The sequence below is a fragment of the Camelina sativa genome, chromosome 5 (genome assembly GCF_030686135.1).
Source record: "Camelina sativa cultivar CO46 ecotype springtype chromosome 5, ASM3068613v1".
Lineage (NCBI taxonomy): Eukaryota > Viridiplantae > Streptophyta > Magnoliopsida > Brassicales > Brassicaceae > Camelina > Camelina sativa.
The window spans coordinates 11,843,931-11,861,898 of record NC_141884.1 but is presented as its reverse complement, the minus strand read 5'-3'; the positions used below and the strand labels follow the sequence as shown (position 1 = coordinate 11,861,898).

The 17,968-nt window shown below is 36.4% G+C and overlaps 3 protein-coding genes and 1 long non-coding RNA gene across 4 annotated transcripts; 2 read left to right on the top strand and 2 right to left on the bottom strand.

Annotated features, from left to right (window-relative positions):
• Nucleotides 1-401: 401 nt before the first annotated feature.
• On the bottom strand, nucleotides 402-5,281 carry LOC147943623 (uncharacterized). Its single transcript, XM_087512298.1, has 3 exons — nucleotides 3,429-5,281; nucleotides 953-3,339; nucleotides 402-649 (listed from the first exon to the last, which is right to left on the bottom strand). Exons 1-3 carry the CDS (start codon nucleotides 5,279-5,281, stop codon nucleotides 402-404), a joined length of 4,488 nt encoding a protein of 1,495 aa, XP_087368424.1.
• A 2,822-nt stretch (nucleotides 5,282-8,103) lies between these two features.
• Nucleotides 8,104-10,335, top strand: LOC104786561 (uncharacterized). Its single transcript, XR_767545.3, has 6 exons — nucleotides 8,104-8,679; nucleotides 8,771-8,840; nucleotides 8,948-9,008; nucleotides 9,445-9,490; nucleotides 9,575-9,752; nucleotides 10,116-10,335. It is a non-coding gene; the product is annotated as an uncharacterized LOC104786561 (long non-coding RNA).
• Nucleotides 10,336-11,703: 1,368 nt separating this feature from the next.
• Nucleotides 11,704-12,121, top strand: LOC147943622 (uncharacterized). The gene has a single exon (XM_087449946.1). The coding sequence runs from the start codon at nucleotides 11,778-11,780 to the stop codon at nucleotides 11,928-11,930; it is 153 nt and encodes a 50-aa protein (XP_087306072.1). The 5' UTR covers nucleotides 11,704-11,777; the 3' UTR covers nucleotides 11,931-12,121.
• A 1,417-nt stretch (nucleotides 12,122-13,538) lies between these two features.
• On the bottom strand, nucleotides 13,539-15,867 carry LOC104786562 (cytochrome P450 71A12-like). The gene is made up of 4 exons (XM_010511992.2): nucleotides 15,274-15,867; nucleotides 14,620-15,111; nucleotides 14,237-14,521; nucleotides 13,539-14,034 (listed from the first exon to the last, which is right to left on the bottom strand). The coding sequence occupies exons 1-4, from the start codon at nucleotides 15,676-15,678 to the stop codon at nucleotides 13,705-13,707; spliced, it is 1,512 nt and encodes a 503-aa protein (XP_010510294.2). The 5' UTR covers nucleotides 15,679-15,867; the 3' UTR covers nucleotides 13,539-13,704.
• Nucleotides 15,868-17,968: the final 2,101 nt, after the last annotated feature.

The window sequence follows — 17,968 nt, the reverse complement described above, 5'->3', positions numbered from 1 at the left end:
AGCTATGTTGTTTTCGAACAATTATCATGTCGTTATCAATCTAAGAAAATACATGTATATGATTTTTAGAAGAAAAAAATGCAAAATACCAATTTAACGATAAACAAAATCTAATTTTAACTATACATAGATTCAAATTAATAAGTTTTTACTCTAGATACATGGTTATAAACGTTCATACATTATTCGACACGAGTGAAATCTTTTTTTCTATTGTTTTGTTTTTTTTTATAATAAAGGTTTTGTATAATTTTTTAATAATATTCTATTGATAATTTTTTCTCTTGTAATTGTGTATACAATTTAAATTGTGTAAACCTCAATTAAATTAAGCGGATCCAAAACTGTTTAGCGCTTAACACTTTCTTAAATAGTACTGATACAAGACTCGGTGGTGAGTCTTATACCGGGATAGAGTTGATGGCTTCACAAGCTGGCGGTCGCTTCTCTCTTGTGAAGGAAAGATGGTCGATGGTGGAGATCTGACACGATGGCGGTCGCTTCTCTCGTGTGGGATCGATAGTGGGGGAAGTGCTGGCGGATTGAAGTACACCACAGAGATGTGATTGGTCTTTGATACAGTACACGAACTCAGCTTTGTGGAATCTCACACACAAGACAGAGAACAAGCTTAATTCTCTTAAGAACACTTAAAGAGAAAAATAAGAAAATTCAGTATTTTATTGATAATCAAAAAAGGTGAATTTCGTACAACTGCTGCAGGGGGACTTTATAAGAGTCCTTCAGCTAGCCTTAAGGCCGAAAAATAAATGCAGAAAATGCAACAAGGAAAGAAAATAAAATCAAACACAAACCATTGTCTTTTTGGAAAGTAAATAAGCTAATAAAAGAAAACGCTAATTAGACTTGATCTCTCTTGATGAGGAAGTCTTCTAGCCGTTGCTGGGGCTGGTGGGACCTGCAAGGATCGAAAATATTGAATAAGACTTACCTGGATGCGATCTAGGCCCAGTTGATGTTCTCTGAACCACTTCTTGTACTTGCTGAACTACTTCAGGCGTCTTGTCCTGTACTTGTTTCTTGAAGTAGGGGTCTTCTTGGGATCCTTCTAGAATATCTTGTTCAGTCTCTTGATGCTCGTCCATGCCCTCTATGTCTTGGTCTTGATCTTTGCTATCATGATCGCTTTCAGAGGTGTAGCTTGTATCACACGTCTCTTGCAGCTCTGATGTCTTCTCTTGGCTTCTTGAGGTTCCTTGACCTGAAAAAGGAGGTTTCTTACCTGGGGAACTGGTTTGATCAAGGCTCATTTGGGTGAAGGCTTCAACAAGCTCTTCCTCGGCAATGTGATCATATATGTTGTGGCGGCATGATGATGGTACAGACCAGTTGACGTCCTTCAGCTCTAGGGAGCTTATGATGTCTTGAACGGCTAGGTTAAACCTCTTCCTTAGCTGTTTAGCCTTTGATCGTGTCACAGGGCCTTCTCGTACTTCTGGTACAAGATGTGGTACAGGATTTGGTTCAATGGTTTGGTTGGTAGGATCGATGTCCGCATCATTCCCTCCCTCTTCAGAAGGTTTTGTCCTCAAAACTGAATCTCCTGGATCATAAGCAGACAAGTCAGCTACAGTAAAAGTGTGAGAAATTTTTACCTCATTTGGCAGCTCCAAACGGTAAGCGTTATCATTGATCTTCTCAAGAACTTTAAATGGACCGTCGCCTCTTGGTGATAACTTAGAGGCTCGTTGTGTTGGAAATCTTTCAGGCCTCATATGCAACCAAACCCAATCTCCTGGTTTGAACAACATCTCCTTTCTTCCCCGATCAGCCTTGCGTTTGTTGTCGGCATACTTCTTTTCCAAATTTGCTTTGGCCTTGTCATGTAACTTCTTGATGATTTCTCCTCTTCTTAGTCCATCTTGGCAAACCTGTTCTCTCTGAGGCAATGGTGCTAAATCTAATGGAGACAAAGGGTTAATTCCATAGACTATCTCGAAAGGAGATAGTTTTGTAGCCGAGTGGACAGCACGATTATAAGCAAACTCGATAAAAGGAATACAATCAACCCATGTTGCCATATTTTTACCAAGAGTGGCTCTAAGTAAAGTAGAGAGAGTTCGGTTTACCACTTCAGTTTGTCCATCTGTTTGGGGATGACAAGTTGTTGAGAATAGAAGCTTGGTACCTAACTTTCTCCAAAGTGTCTTCCAAAAGTGGCTCAAAAACTTGGTGTCACGATCAGAGACTATAGTCCTTGGAATTCCATGGAGGCGCACCACTTCCTTAAAGAACAAATTTGCGGTTTGAGTCGCGTCATTGGTCTTGTCACACGGAATGAAGTGTGCCATCTTGGAGAACCGGTCCACAACAACAAAGATTGAATCCTTGTGTTTGATCTTTGGTAATCCTAAGACAAAGTCCATAGAAATATCTACCCAAGGGGCATTAGGAATAGGTAATGGTAAGTAAAGACCATGAGGATGTAACCTAGATTTGGCTTTGTGACAGACAATGCATCGAGCACAAAATCTCTCAACATCTTTCTTGAGATGGGGCCAAAAGAAATGTTCCATTACCACGGCCAAGGTCTTGTCGACACCAAAGTGACCCATCAAACCTCCACCGTGTGCTTCGGTAAGTATCAATTCTCGCATGGAACCTTGAGGAATACACAACCGCTTGTCTCTAAATAGAAACCCATCTTGCAAGTAGAATGCTTGATATGCTCCTTTGCCATACTCCTTGTAGCACTCTCCTAGTTCTGGATCATCTTTGTACAGCTCCTTGATATGCTCAAAACCCATTACCTTAGCCTCCATAGTAGCTATAAGAGCATGCCTCCTTGACAAAGCATCAGCAACCACGTTCTCCTTGCCTTTCTTATACTTTATCACATATGGGAACGTCTCAATGAACTCCAACCACTTAGCATGTCTCCTCTTAAGTGAAGTCTGACCCTTGAGATACTTGAGGGTTTCATGATCGGTGTGAATGATGAATTCCTTGGATAACAAGTAATGTTGCCACGTTTCCAGTGCTCGAACTAAGGCATAAAGCTCCTTGTCGTAGGTCGGATAGTTCAACGTAGCTCCACTCAACTTTTCACTGAAGAAAGCCACGGGTCTTTTCCTCTGATGTAGTACAGCTCCAATTCCCAAACCTGATGCATCACACTCCACTTCAAACATGACTTCAAAATCTGGAAGGGCTAAGACTGGTGCTTGCGTGAGCCTCTCCTTCAAGGTGTTGAAGGACTTTTCTTGAGCTTCTCCCCATGAGAAAGGCACGTTTTTCTTGATCACGGCAGTCATTGGTGCAGCCACTGTACTGAAATCCCTGACAAACCTCCTGTAGAAGCTTGCGAGACAATGAAAGCTGCGAACATGTCCAATCGAAGTGGGAGTAGGCCATTCTCTTATTGCCTTGATTTTCTCCTCATCCACCTGTAGGCCCTGTTTACTTGCTTGGTTTTGAACGCGGTCTTCCACTCATCTCCTTCCCTCATTCGGACCTGGTGATAGCCGCTCCTCAAGTCAATTTTGGAGAAGACGATTGCACCACTTAACTCGTCCAACATGTCATCTAGTCTTGGAATGGGATGGCGATACTTGATAGTTATGTTGTTGATTGCTCGACAGTCTACACACATCCTCCATGTTCCATCCTTATTTGGAACTAACAGAACTGGTACTGCACACGGGCTGAGGCTCTCTCTGATGTACCCCTTATCCATGAGATCACGCACTTGTTTCTCTAGCTCCTTAGATTCCTCTGGATTCATTCTGTAAGCTGGTTTGTTAGGTAAAGCAGAACCTGGTACAAGATCGATCTGATGTTCAATGCCACGAATAGGAGGTAATCCTGGGGGTATCTCCTCTGGAAACACGTCTTTGTATTGATCTAGCACAGCTTGTACTTCAGCGGGTAGTTCAAGCTCTCTTGTACCTATACTTAAACATTCTTTGAACAACATTAGTAGCACGGCGCCCTGGGCACTCATGGTTTTACAAATCTCATTCGATCTCAAATAAAGATTAGAAGTCCTTACCTCGACCTCTTTGTTCATGTGTTTTTGCAATTCATGAACTTCAGAAGGACTTAGAGGGGCAAGGTTGAACTTACGGTCATTGTGCGTGAAAGTGTAATGGTTTGTTCGACCGTCGTGAGTTGTAGCTCGATCAAACTGCCATGGTCTTCCAAGAAGAAGATGTCCTGCCCTCATTGGAACTACATCACAAACGACTTGATCCTGGTATTTCCCAACGCTGAATGATACAGTGACTTGTTCAGCAATTTTCAGCTCGGTGTCATCATTAAGCCACCTAAGTTTATATGGCCTTGGGTGCTTTGTTTTCTGAAGACCTAACCTGTCCACCATATACTTGCTAGCAACATTAGTACAAGAACCTCCATCAATAATCAAATTACATACCTTGTTCTTGATTGTGCATCGAGTGTGGAATATATTTTCTCTTTGAACTTTCTCCTCGGGGTCGACAAGCACGCTCAGCATACGCCAGATCACAAGGAGTTCTCCTACATCGGGATACTCCACGTCATTCTCCAGATCAGTCTGGTCATCGTCTTGCTCATCTTGAGACTCATAATCTCCACTAGGTGTGACAATCATCACCCTTTGGTTCGGACATTCTCTCGCCATGTGTCCCCTGCCTTGACATTTAAAACAAGTAATGTCACGGGTACGGGATTGACTAGTGTTAGGGAACTTACCTGGTTCGGGTTTAGAGGTTTTAGGTGCCTCACTAGACTTGTTCTTGAACCTAGAGTCATTGTCTACGGTTTTGCCTTTGTCCATGCTCCGGTTGTTGCTTGCATTCCAAGGCGTGTTGTTTCGAGTACGGTTCCTTAAAGACATCTTACGCTGGATTTGCTGCTCCACTTGTACAGCCTTGTGAAGTAGTTCATGCAGGCTGCTGTAGTTCGATGTCTCCACCTTTCGGGCTATACGCTCTTGTAAACCATCAATGAATTGAGCCATTAGGGACTCACTCGATTCTTCCAGCTCCAAGGAGTTCATTAGCTTCTCAAACTCCTCAAAATACTCATCCACGGTCCTTGTTCCCTGAGACAATTTTCTAAAACGTTTTTGTAAGTCTCGTTGATAATGATCAGGGACATACCTCAACCTCAAGAGATACTTCATATCTCCCCAACTGCTGATGGTAGCAAACCGCTGCCTCCTCCTATCAGCTACCGTCCTATCCCACCATGACAAGGCATTGTCGGTGAGCTGCGCTGATGCAAGGGCTACCTTTCGAGCTTCTCCATAGCCATAACATTTGAATATGTACTCCATTCGTCTCTCCTAGTCCATGTAAACCTCCGGATTAGATTTCCCTGCAAAAGTAGGAGGTATTAGTTTGACATCTCGGTTTTGTTCTCGTGGTTCTACCTCTCTAGCGCGGTTCCGCATCAAAGGATCCTCTCTCCGCTAATGTTGTCGCCTTAATGGGTCTGGTGGTGGATCATCTTCATCATCCATGTCAATGAATTCGTTTTCCTCATCGCGAACATTCCTTCTTTCTGGATCTGGTCCAACGTTAACCCTAGCCTGAGGTTGCTCCAAACATCCGATTATATCGCCGAGTCCTCTCAACTGCTCTGTGAGGGTTCTCATCATTTCCATCATGGCGTCTTGGGGTATTTCTGCGTTTTCTCCCATATCGAGTGTCTAGAACGGTTCTATACATAGACAAAAACAACAAAGGATCAACGTACCACAGAAGTTTAAAAGAAAGAAATTTCAAAGAAAATTAAAGGAAACTTTTTTTTTTTTTTTGAAATTTTACGAATGAATAGCAGTAATAAAGCAATGAAACAAAAGCTGAAAAGATACAATATTTTTTTTTTTTTTTTTTTTTTAAAAATGCGAGATGAACTAGTTCAAGAGCTAATGCAGAGACTGAAACAGTGAAACAGACGACTTATGGAAACAAACTTTTTTTTTTTTTTAATAAAAAAATAAAATAAAAGCTACCAATCAAATGAAAGTAAATGGAAAAGGTAAACCTGGCAAGGGAACAGCGTGAACTGTGCTCTGATACCAGATGATACAAGACTCGGTGGTGAGTCTTATACCGGGATAGAGTTGATGGCTTCACAAGCTGGCGGTCGCTTCTCTCTTGTGAAGGAAAGATGGTCGATGGTGGAGATCTGACACGATGGCGGTCGCTTCTCTCGTGTGGGATCGATAGTGGGGGAAGTGCTGGCGGATTGAAGTACACCACAGAGATGTGATTGGTCTCTGATACAGTACACGAACTCAGCCTTGTGGAATCTCACACACAAGACAGAGAACAAGCTTAATTCTCTTAAGAACACTTAAAGAGAAAAATAAGAAAATTCAGTATTTTATTGATAATCAAAAAAGGTGAATTTCGTACAACTGCTGCAGGGGGACTTTATAAGAGTCCTTCAGCTAGCCTTAAGGCCGAAAAATAAATGCAGAAAATGCAACAAGGAAAGAAAATAAAATCAAACACAAACCATTGTCTTTTCGGAAAGTAAATAAGCTAATAAAAGAAAACGCTAATTAGACTTGATCTCTCTTGATGAGGAAGTCTTCTAGCCGTTGCTGGGGCTGGTGGGACCTGCAAGGATCGAAAATATTGAATAAGACTTACCTGGATGCGATCTAGGCCCAGTTGATGTTCTCTGAACCACTTCTTGTACTTGCTGAACTACTTCAGGCGTCTTGTCTTGTACTTGTTTCTTGAAGTAGGGGTCTTCTTGGGATCCTTCTAGAATATCTTGTTCAGTCTCTTGATGCTCGTCCATGCCCTCTATGTCTTGGTCTTGATCTTTGCTATCTTGATCGCTTTCAGAGGTGTAGCTTGTATCACACGTCTCTTGCAGCTCCGATGTCTTCTCTTGGCTTCTTGAGGTTCCTTGATCTGAAAAAGGAGGTTTCTTACTTGGGGAACTGGTTTGATCAAGGCTCATTTGGGTGAAGGCTTCAGCAAGCTCTTCCTCGGCAATGTGATCATATATGTTGTGGCGGCATCATGATGGTACAGACCAGTTGACGTCCTTCAGCTCTAGGGAGCTTATGATGTCTTGAATGGCTAGGTTAAACCTCTTCCTTAGCTGTTTAGCCTTTGATCGTGTCACAGGGCCTTCTCGTACTTCTGGTACAGGATGTGGTACAGGATTTGGTTCAACGGTTTGGTTGGTAGGATCGATGTCCGCATCAAGTACTCCTTCTGTTCTAATATATAACTAGGTAAACAATCCGCACATAGTGCGGATAAATCGATTCAAATAAAATTATTATAAGTAAAATTATTATTTGAGATCTAAGATTCGTTTGTATAAAACAAAATATGTAACTAATTTTTATTGTTATTCAAATTTGTGACTATTTTGTGTAAAAATACATTTCGCCCGTGAAATATTTGAATGTAGAAAAGAATTTTAACGTGGTGGAGAAATTTGTATGGACTTTATTTTAATAAAATATGAATAATTATCAATTTTTAAAAAATAATTTGTTATTTCTTAAAGAATAGTAATATAAATTCAAATTAAATGGGTACAAATAGTTTTAATTTATGTAATAAATTTTGATTTAAATCTATAGTGGCATAGATGTAATTAGTATAATTAATTTAAGCTTATTTGCTAGAACGTGCTCTGAGCTCTCTAACGATGACACATTAGCATTTTTTCAAGAATGTTTCTCTATTAATATATAGAAGATATCTTTGAGACTATTTTTGTTCCACATTTTATAAGAGTTTTTCAAGTTTCAATGTACTTTTTATATTAATTTATCTAGGATCTGACCCGCACTACAGCACGGGGGAAAATTTTATATACATGTTCATTTTAAATAACTCAAATTGTAATAAAATTGTATGGTGATATTAGTCTAATATAACATTGAGGGGATAAAATATACATAAAAGTAACTTAATAATATAGTGTAACCTATGTTTCTTGAGTACATTATATCAGTCCAGTATACAATTGTTTTTGTAATAAATATAAATGATGGACCAAACTAACACATTTATTTTGTGGCTGGGCTTCGTTGAGCCGAAATTGTGTTTTGAATTTATTACAAAATTGTAAAAAAACAAAACATACAATGAGTTGGCGTTTGATAAAATTAAAAAAAAAAAAATTCTGGAGAAGTGAATAGTTTTCACGATCACCCTCACCGAAAGAACTCGTCGACTGCGTTTCCACTTCTCAAATCATTTGATTATCTCTATTTCTAAACCAGAAATTGATTGAAACACGATTATTTCAATTATACACTGCAGTCCGTTTTATGTATTCTCAATTTTGGAGATCCAGTCGTAATCAAGACCAACCAAATCTCCTTATACTTTGGATTTGGGTTTGTGGTTTACAAATCTCCGAAGGATCTTAATTAATTGGGTAAGTTGATTCTGATTACAGTTAATCAAATTACATTTCACTACCTTAATGAGTTTGAATTCTGAATAATATTGTTTTGATTCTGAGTAATGATTCAAAATCGTTTTCATAAATTTTATCAAGTCGATGGATATATTTCCTTCAGACATTTCTGTGAATTATATATGTATACTTTGCTTCAATTTTTAACTGTTTCTTTGCTTCGTTTTTTCATTATTCTTTACAAATGGCATCAAGCCATTCAAGACTGGCGGATGGATTCAAGTCAATTCGAGAATCAATCTTTGAAACAGTACACTACTTGCTTTGGTGAGACCCTTGCAAGATGACTACATAAAAATAGTTATGTATACTTTGCTTTAACTTTTAATTGTCTTATTGATATGTCCTAATTTTCTAGTAAATATGCAAATGAGATCTAACCAAACAGAGGGACAAACAGACAAACATCAATTACGCTGGATTAAACTGTGGGTTTTAGTAATCTTCTAAACTAATCCCAATTAATTGGTTAAGTTGATTTCAGATTCCGCATCATATTACTGAACTATACAAAAAAATCTGTAATATATTTCAGGTACCTTCATGGAATCCTCTTGCTCAAATTGGAGTTTAAGTTGTGCACCATATTAAAAATGGTAAGTCTTCTTAACTTGTATGAAAATGCATTTTGATATGTTTGATTGGTTGTTGCATATATAAACTTAGATAAAATGATTGCCAACCTTAAATAGAAAAGAAACATATCCTTTATTCATATCATTTTCATTTCTCGAATGAAAACAAAAAACAACTTAAACATGATAAAGCAAGAAAGTTTTAAAACTTTTAAAAGTACTGAAACATAAAGAATAATCATTCTTCTATTAATCCCCTGGCCATACATGCGTCCTTGTATGAATCTTAAGTCCTCAAATCTTCATCACATTGTGGTCCTTTTAGAAAGGAAAAAGGAGTTTCAAGCTGTTATGACCATCAAACTTACTTGGCATATACGATATTCTTCTACTCCCATTTGTTCTCTTGTTATGAAGATCATACGCTGGAACTTATGTAGCTGTTGTTTCTTGACAGTCGCATGGATCAAAGTATCCTAAATAGGGGAAAAAACATATTCATAGTAAGTGACTAATTTTTACAAAATATTCTAAACATAAAGGTATGAAGTTTATGTGTATTGTTGGTAATCTTACCGAGACATCAGCCAGGACCATTTCGAGGGTCTCACCAGAGTAGCTGGTGTACTGCTGCTAGCTATGGATGATTTTGACTTGGATCTTCCAAACAGTCTTCAAAGGCTTGATGGATGCACGATCAGTTATTGCTAAGTTGGCAGCCATTTCAGAAGATAAAGTAAGAAGGGATGAAAGCTTTGTTGGAAGGTATGGTGCTGATGTGTTTGAGTAATCAGTATTTATAGGTAAAATATATTCTCATCTAAATTTTATCATAATTGATTTACCAATTAATTCGGTAATCAAATTTCCGTAATTTTAGTCAAATGAGTTTTCGATACAGTGGTTAGAGATCAATTACGGGATTAAAAATCCGGTAAGCATATATATTAGGTAAAATTATGAGATCTTAGAAGTATGTAGAAGAGATAATTCCAGTAATCATATGTATTTGATATGAATATGAGATCTTAGGAGTACGTTATGGGATCCGGGAATCATATATATTCTGAATTTATAATTAATATACCATATCTCGTCTAATTAATTTTAATGTTGCCTAAATTGTAGGATTAATCTTTACCGAATTTGTTGTGAGGAATTATATTCGTTTTTGGTTCGATGAATCAAAATTTGGAGGTGTTATTTGGATGATCCATACGGAGATTTCAGATATATTTCAGCCCGGATCCGAAATAGTAAATTTCAGGTTAATTTTAGTTATGACCCGATCCGAAGATAATTTTGTACTCCTCTTTTACTAATATAGAGATAATTTCGACTATTTAAATTGTGCAATATTTTTTTTCTATTGGTTGAATTTTGTTAAGTGATACCATATTTATTTTTTCTTAGTTTTTGTGATTTTAACAAAAAAAATCTTATATTTTGGAATAGAAGGAATATAATTTTCAAAAGAGTCTAGTCCTAAATAAACTCTACAGTACTCTAGTTTTGCTCCAACAACTTTAGCATTACAAAAAGCTTTCGGTCCAATTGAATCAAATCGAGCCCAAAATTAGTGAGATAGTATACCGGAGGAGTCAAACCTAAAGTAATAGTTTAAGTTTAAGTTGGTGTGCCTCAGGATTACGATAAGATAAAACATAAAAACAAAAACCCCCGCATATAACTAAATTAACGTTGACTCAATTCTCCCATAAGATATTATTCGAATTATAGTAGAAAGACTAAGACACGAGCTTTAGGGTTTTATGCTTTAAAAAGTATCCCCAAAAGTTAGATATAAAGTATAAATGAGGTCATTATTCACACACACATAAAGAACCTACTTAATTTATGCAGATTTCGTACATGTATAGACAGAGAGCAAGAAGGCGCATGGCGAGGCAACGTGAGAGTGTGCATGAACTGTTCCCACCACGTGTAAAACGTTAGCTGCGAATAGCTTCCATGAGGTTGGCTCACGTGCGAGCCATGACGTGCCACGTTGTCCAAACTTGTGGTCATAACCGTGGCCAGGTCACTTTGCACTCTCTTAGCTTTTCACAAAGGGCAACGAAACCAAAAGATGTCGTCGTAGATAGAGAGAAACAAAAGGAATATGAATTTTTTTCTTTTTGGTATTTCATTTGTCGTTTTTTGTCTAAACAGCCTAAGCATGTTGATAATCAATTCAATGTGGTGCCTTGCTTATGTATAAATTATGTGTCTTTTTTTTTCCTGTGTGTGAGCAAATTAAACATGTGTGCCTATGACTAGATATATATATATATGCCCATTGACTCGTATCAAGAATTAAGTCAGTGTAATTAGCAACAAATATAATTGAGTCAATGTTAGTTCAACTTTAATGACACACTGGTTTTGATCTCTTTACGTTTCTTTTCTTAAAGACTTATCAGATCGAAAATTCTTAAAACGTTAACATTTACACATTTTCATTAGATAGCTAAAATTTTTGCTCTAAACTTGTCCTATCTATAGATAATCTAAACAATAAACTAATATTTGTTCTAATAATTTGTGATCAACACCTACTTTTTCCATATAACGATTCCTAATAATAATTAGATTGGACATTACTGATAGCTTCATGATCACGTGACTAGATATTAACCTTACAAAAACGCGTGTGCTGTTGATAATTATTCTTGGAGAATCTAGGTATACCTGAAATTGCTATAAATTGAGAGGCAGTATCATGAGCTCTATAACGCCAACCAACACTAAACGAGAAACAAACACACAAAGCTCCCGGATAGATCAACAATGGCAGTGTTGACAGTGAGTCGCAACAACAACGGAGAAGGCTGGCTGTACGAGTCAACTCGGACTCAGCCGATTACTTACTTACAAAATGGTGGCCAAGAGAACGGAGGAGACGATGACGACGACGATTGTGACGTTGCTCCGGCGGCTTGATCATGTGCATATTGTCGTATGCTACTATAAACTTAATTAACAGTCAAGTAATTAAGTAGTAATATTGTGCTTCTTGTCATAAAACCACACATAGATATATCCATATAGCTGAAGTAGTAGATTAATTATGCCTGTATTTTATCAATGTCGTAAGCAGCTTTTATTATTTACTAGATAAACAACATTTTTGACTCTGGAGTGTTGAGAGACTTAGCAATAAGCCTATAAGTAACAACATAATGTATCGTGTGTTTATTAATGATGAATGATATTACATTATGGACACACAATTTGTGGTTATAGTATGGATATATATATAGCCGTATATATTTCTTACTTTCATTTCAAATTTGTCAAGAAATGGTTTGTTCTCATCTTCCTTTGCTCAGCTTTTAGTGCCCTTTACCTTTAGGACCACTTAATACAAATTTTAGCAAATCAACATATATGACTAACAAAAATGTGAGGTACTGTACGTATATTGAGAAATGAGTTTGTTAAAAATTACTTGGACTTGTATACTTAGAATTTGAGAAATAAATACAGTTGATGTCATATTAACCTGAAAAGTGCAGAACATTGTTAATTTCTTGAACAGCTGTTAGCAACATCGAAGAGGCGACCGCACACGGCTTGGCTCATTATCAATTGATCTCTTGAAGAAGTACTTTATCAACTTGCTAGTCGAGCACGAGATGATCATAAGCATTCAGCACCAGCTGCGATGCACCATTATCTTGTTATCCCAATTTGTAAGTACACACACACACACACATATATATATATATATATATATATACACGGTAAATACGTACATACGTACTTATGTGTACATATAAAAAAACTATCAACTTTTCTAGTTAGTTATGCTATTATATTAGACAATTAGTATTCGTAAATCGTCACTATAAATAGTGCTTTTCATTTTCTGTATGATCACCTATAATGCCTAGCTAGCTAGGTATAGCTACTGAATAGGCTAAATGGCTAATACACAATCGTCAAGTCCAAATAAAAGGAGAAAGTAACGTCACTTGGGTTTGAGCTCACTTAGAAGTTACAATTAATTTTATTAGATTCTAGCCCTTATTTACTAGTACCCATCAAGCACAAAATATGGATACGGCATCACATTTATGGTTGTTGATAATCTACTATCTTAGATACGCATTGTGTGCTTTCAATTTTTTTTCCCTCTTTTCTTGTCTAAATAATTTAGGGAATTAGGGCTGAAAAATATTAGTCTCTTTCTATGCCGCATAAATAGAACATATATGTGTAGCCATGAAAACTTCAGTTCTTATATAATAGAGCGTTGTTCAACGTTTTTCCATTGTCTACTTTTGTACTTGTAGATTTTTCCAAACTGTTGCTCACTCTCCGCAATATTAACATTTTTGCACTTATCTATTGCATAAAAAAATCTGATGATTATGTGCCTTCCAAACCTTATCACTATGTGTTTTTTACATCTTAATTAGAAAGTAAAAATTATAAAGTATATTGATTTTATTAAAAATACATGTGATTGATATTAGTGTGAGAAGAATTTATATATAGTATGTGTTAATCACGAAGATTTATTTTTTTCTTAATAAAAACAAATAATTAGTACAATAAATCTTATATTTGCAGATGAAAATAAACATATAAAAATCATTGTAGTATAAATTTTATTGTACTAATTATTTGTTCTAAAATAAAGAGTTACTTATCTCTTACAACTCTTCTTAATTATTAATATATTGCATAACAAGGTAAAAGAGAAAGCATATTACATAACAGAAGATGGAAATGCAATGAGAGGGAACTTGCGGCAAATATCAAGACCAACAGATTCAGTTAGATCAGGTTGATCCCCATTTGGACCAGCCTCTACCCTCCAGTCAAATCGGCCTACAAGGTTGGCCACTGTCACCTCTACCAACCCCAAAGCAAGTCCTATCCCTGGACATATCCTTCTCCCTGATCCGAATGGAATGAAGTTCAAATCTTTTCCGTGATAATCCAAATCTGAGTTTAAGTGTCTCTCTGGTTTAAACTCTTCTGCATCTGGTCCCCATACCGCAGTGTCTCTTTGGATTGCCCAAGCATTGATGATCACCTAGACGCCAAACATGATTTTTTTTTTTTCAGTTGATAACCATGACTTGAGAGTTGAGACGTATTCATAGATGTGTGTGTGCACAAGTTGACTACTAGGTTAAGAACATATTTTCTTTTGCAAATGATAACCATAATAAAAACTATGTAAATATTTATGGTGTCCGTTTACATATAAGAATTTGATTTAGAAAATAGTGTACCTCTGTCCCTGCGGCAATGTCATATCCCTTTACTTTGACGTCTTCACTTAATAGTCTGGGAAGTATCAGTGGAAGAGGAGGATGCACCCTGAGCACCTCTTTAACCACGGCGTTTAGGTATTTCATATGCGCTACTTCTTTTTCTTTTACGTATGTAGTATTTGGCGTCATGGTTGACCGAATCTCGTCTTGGAGTTTCTTCATACACTCTGGATTTCTTATCAGCTCCGTCATTATCCATTCTAGTAGAGTTGAACTTGTTGACGTCCCTCCTATAAACATATCCTGATATAATGTAATGAAAAGTTACTTGTTCAATACTCAAAATATATAAAAATGTGACTATAGTTGTTAATGAATTGGATTATAACTAAATGACTTACCAAGATCATAAATTTTATGTCGTCTCTTTGAGCTTTTAGTCCAATACTCTTCTCGCTTTCGATTGATAAGAGTATATCGACGAAATCCTCTTTATGATTACCTGCCTCTACATGTTCTTGTATCACTTTGTCCATAAGATCGCTAAAACCTTGACTCACTTCCTTGATTCTATTATTGAAACCGTTGATCCTATCTATCCATGCCAATTCCGGGATATAGTCCCCGATCGGGAACTCGCCTAAAAGCTCCATGATCTGCCTCACTCGCTTTTTGAGAGCCCTTGCAGTTTCGTCCGCGCTATGTTTCCTTCCCAAGGCAACTCTACTTGTAACATCGCTTGTTATAGCAATAAATATTTCACTCAGATTTTCTGATGAAGAAGACGCACTTGCTTTCTCTAGCTTCTTCAACATATCCTTTAACTCCTCTTCTCGTACCGTCTCAAATGACGCAACCATTTTGTTGGTGAGCAGATTCAGAATGCATACACTCTTCATCCAAAACAAGATTCAAAACCATCATTAGTTGATTTAAAAATATACATTTAAAAAATATAAATAATGTATACTAAATAAAAGTTAGTACATGAGTGGGTGCAACTTGTAGAATAAAAAAATATATAGAGGAATTCAAAAGGAGTAGTAGTGAAGTACCTTCATCTGTCTCCAATATTCTCCATAGGGACCAAACACCACATCACGACCACCGTTAAAAAGTCCATTAACCGCTTTTGACTTAGGGCGGTTGGCAAACTTAAGATCGTGTGTTTTCAATATCTCATGGGCTGCTTCGCTGGAGGAGACTACGAGTATGGGGGCACGACCAAAATGAAGGAGCATGAGTGGTCCATACCGGAGGCTGAGGGATTTGAGGGCACGGTGAGGGTGGAGGCTGAGCTGGTGGAGGTTACCAATCAACGGTAGTCGCCATGGAGATGGTGGTCGGTTCACTTTGGGGGCGGTTCCTTTGAGGAATTTTCTAAGCAATAGAAGGGTTAAGAGGGTCGTTAAGCACAAAGAGATCATCAATATCATTTCCATTTCTTGAATATTACACATGTAGCAAAGTGTTTGATCTGTGATTTCCAACTCACCCTCTCCTTGTTATTTATAGGCTTTATCGGAACTCATCATTTAACAAGTACGAACTCAATGACACAAATATGCAATTAAATTTTAGTTTACGTATATTAATTTGGGTCGTTGAAATATAATAGAATACAATATATCTAGTCTTTTTTAACAACTACTCTCTGCATTTTGGTCGTATAGTTTATATTGTTTTTTAATTATCATGGAATATAACTTTTTCTTTTTCATCAGACAGTTCCATTATGATCATGACCATATCATTTTAGCCGACCTATGATAATTAATAGTTATAATTATTGTTGTATTTTTTCACTTGAAAATAATATACAGAATCCAATTTTCGGAGTTAGACGTGAACTTTCTTTTTAACTAGCTATTTATATAAATTTGATCATGTCATAAAAATAAAGCGTATATAGTTGATAGATATATATTCAATTTTTATTACTGGAATCACTTTGTAAGTTAAATTGTTCTGTTGCTATATATTGCTATAACGTTGATCCAATTGTAGTGACATTATAATACATTGTATACTAATTAACATTTTGAGAAATTTTTGTGAAGATACTCCAAAGTATTGAAAAACTAACTCATGTTTTGAAATTTATTAGAGTTTTTTTTTTAAAGTTGGAAATTACCAACATATCATAAACAAGTCAAAATATATACAAGAGTTTTGTTAAAAAAGGATTTGACTAAGATGGTGACACATACTGTATATGATTTAATTTTTATTTTATTTTTGTCAAACTTTGACTATTCTTCCACGACTTTCATGTCCAGTTATATCTTCGTCAATTTCTCATCATGCATGCCATCATTGATTTTCTTTCCATGAGTCAGTCAAATTTGTAAGTCTAAATCAAAGTCATCGTGTATTTTTCATATATGCTGAAACTAAAATGCTCTTCAACTGTAAATAACATTTTAGTTAACAGCTTCAAGGAAGGTTTCGGTCTTTTCTTTTCAAGACTATCAAGCCAAAGTTGTTGATTTTAATCTCTCAAATCAATGCGTCTTGTCTTCACTTTTCAAGAGTTTTGGGGACCTTTGGCTATGTCACGCTTTAGACTAATCTTCCGCAAATCTTAATTTTATAACATCAAGGTCAAAATATGAACGAGGAAACTATTAACTGTGGGATCTCATTTTGCATTGAAAAAAATCTACATGTTTTTGTCCTTTTTAATCGGAAATTAGTAAATATCATATGATTTTTTTTATCTGTCATATGGCAGTGCAGGTAATTACAGGCACCATTGTGTGTGCAATACAACGAATCTAAGTTTCAGATCAAATATTTTCCTAAACAACAAAAGTATAATATATAGAAAGAGATTCACGTAATACAAGAAACCCTTTGTATCGAAAGTAGGCCATCAGTCATAGAAATTGGCAACAAACTCTTCACTGCCCGTAGAAGGGTCTCAAGCTCAGTATAAAAAAAAAGGGATAAACATGGACGCAAACCTTTCAATCCAAATGCAGATCTCCAATAGACACAATATCCAACATTCTTCACTTCGAGCGTTTGAAGCGTGCAAATTAAAGATCCATCAATGAAACATGATATCAAGCTGAAGAATCTTGCATTTGCTCTTAAGAGTCATTTCTTCAGAAGTTTCTTCTCTTGTATGTGCTCTTCTCCATGCTTCTGCTTCTTTGGAAAATCCTTTAGTGTCTTCAAGATCTTTGCAAATATTCTCGAAGATTTTGCGGTTCTTCGCCTCCAAATATACCATATAACACATAAAAAAAATATGTAAAATTCTCCTCAACCGCACCTAAGTCCGTTGAGTATTTTACTTTGATTTGGGAGAAAAAGACTATAATAAATCATGTCTTTGTTCTTTTTGAGGGGATGAAATTATCAGTTTTGCAATTGGTGCGAATCTGTTCTTTCGAAAGAAGAGTACTTATACTCTACATCTGTTCTTTCTTTTTTCCTTATGGATAACGAATCAGTACTTGGACAACTAGTTTTTTTTGTTATTCTGATTCTACCATTTAATATTGTTTTTTGTTTCTTTTCTTTCCTTTACACAGTGCCACAAAGTTGTGTATAGTTTCAACTAATTAATTAACCAGCTAGACATGCTATTCTTTCTTTTTTCTTCTGCAAATTGTAATGGTTTCTAACCACAAGAAATGGGTGAATAACTGATATATCGAAACGAAACTTGATTTTGGGTAAAGTTTAATTACAAAACAATATCTAGCAAAACAAAATTGGACAAAACTAAACAAAAAAACA

What these genes read in the sequence shown, in the direction of transcription:
- LOC147943623 (XM_087512298.1), bottom strand. Translation starts at nt 5,281, where the DNA reads ATGGAGTACATATTCAAATGTTATGGCTATGGAGAAGCTCGAAAGGTA. An exon ending in AAGACCGCGTTCAAAACCAA is followed by an intron (nt 3,340 to 3,428) that starts GCAAGTAAACAG and finishes ACATGTTCGCAG; the next exon opens with CTTTCATTGTCTCGCAAGCT. An exon ending in TGGGCCTAGATCGCATCCAG is followed by an intron (nt 650 to 952) that starts GTAAGTCTTATT and finishes TTTCTCTTTAAG; the next exon opens with TGTTCTTAAGAGAATTAAGC.
- LOC147943622 (XM_087449946.1), top strand. Translation starts at nt 11,778, where the DNA reads ATGGCAGTGTTGACAGTGAGTCGCAACAACAACGGAGAAGGCTGGCTG.
- LOC104786562 (XM_010511992.2), bottom strand. Translation starts at nt 15,678, where the DNA reads ATGTGTAATATTCAAGAAATGGAAATGATATTGATGATCTCTTTGTGC. An exon ending in AATATTGGAGACAGATGAAG is followed by an intron (nt 15,112 to 15,273) that starts GTACTTCACTAC and finishes TTTTGGATGAAG; the next exon opens with AGTGTATGCATTCTGAATCT. An exon ending in ACATAAAATTTATGATCTTG is followed by an intron (nt 14,522 to 14,619) that starts GTAAGTCATTTA and finishes ACATTATATCAG; the next exon opens with GATATGTTTATAGGAGGGAC.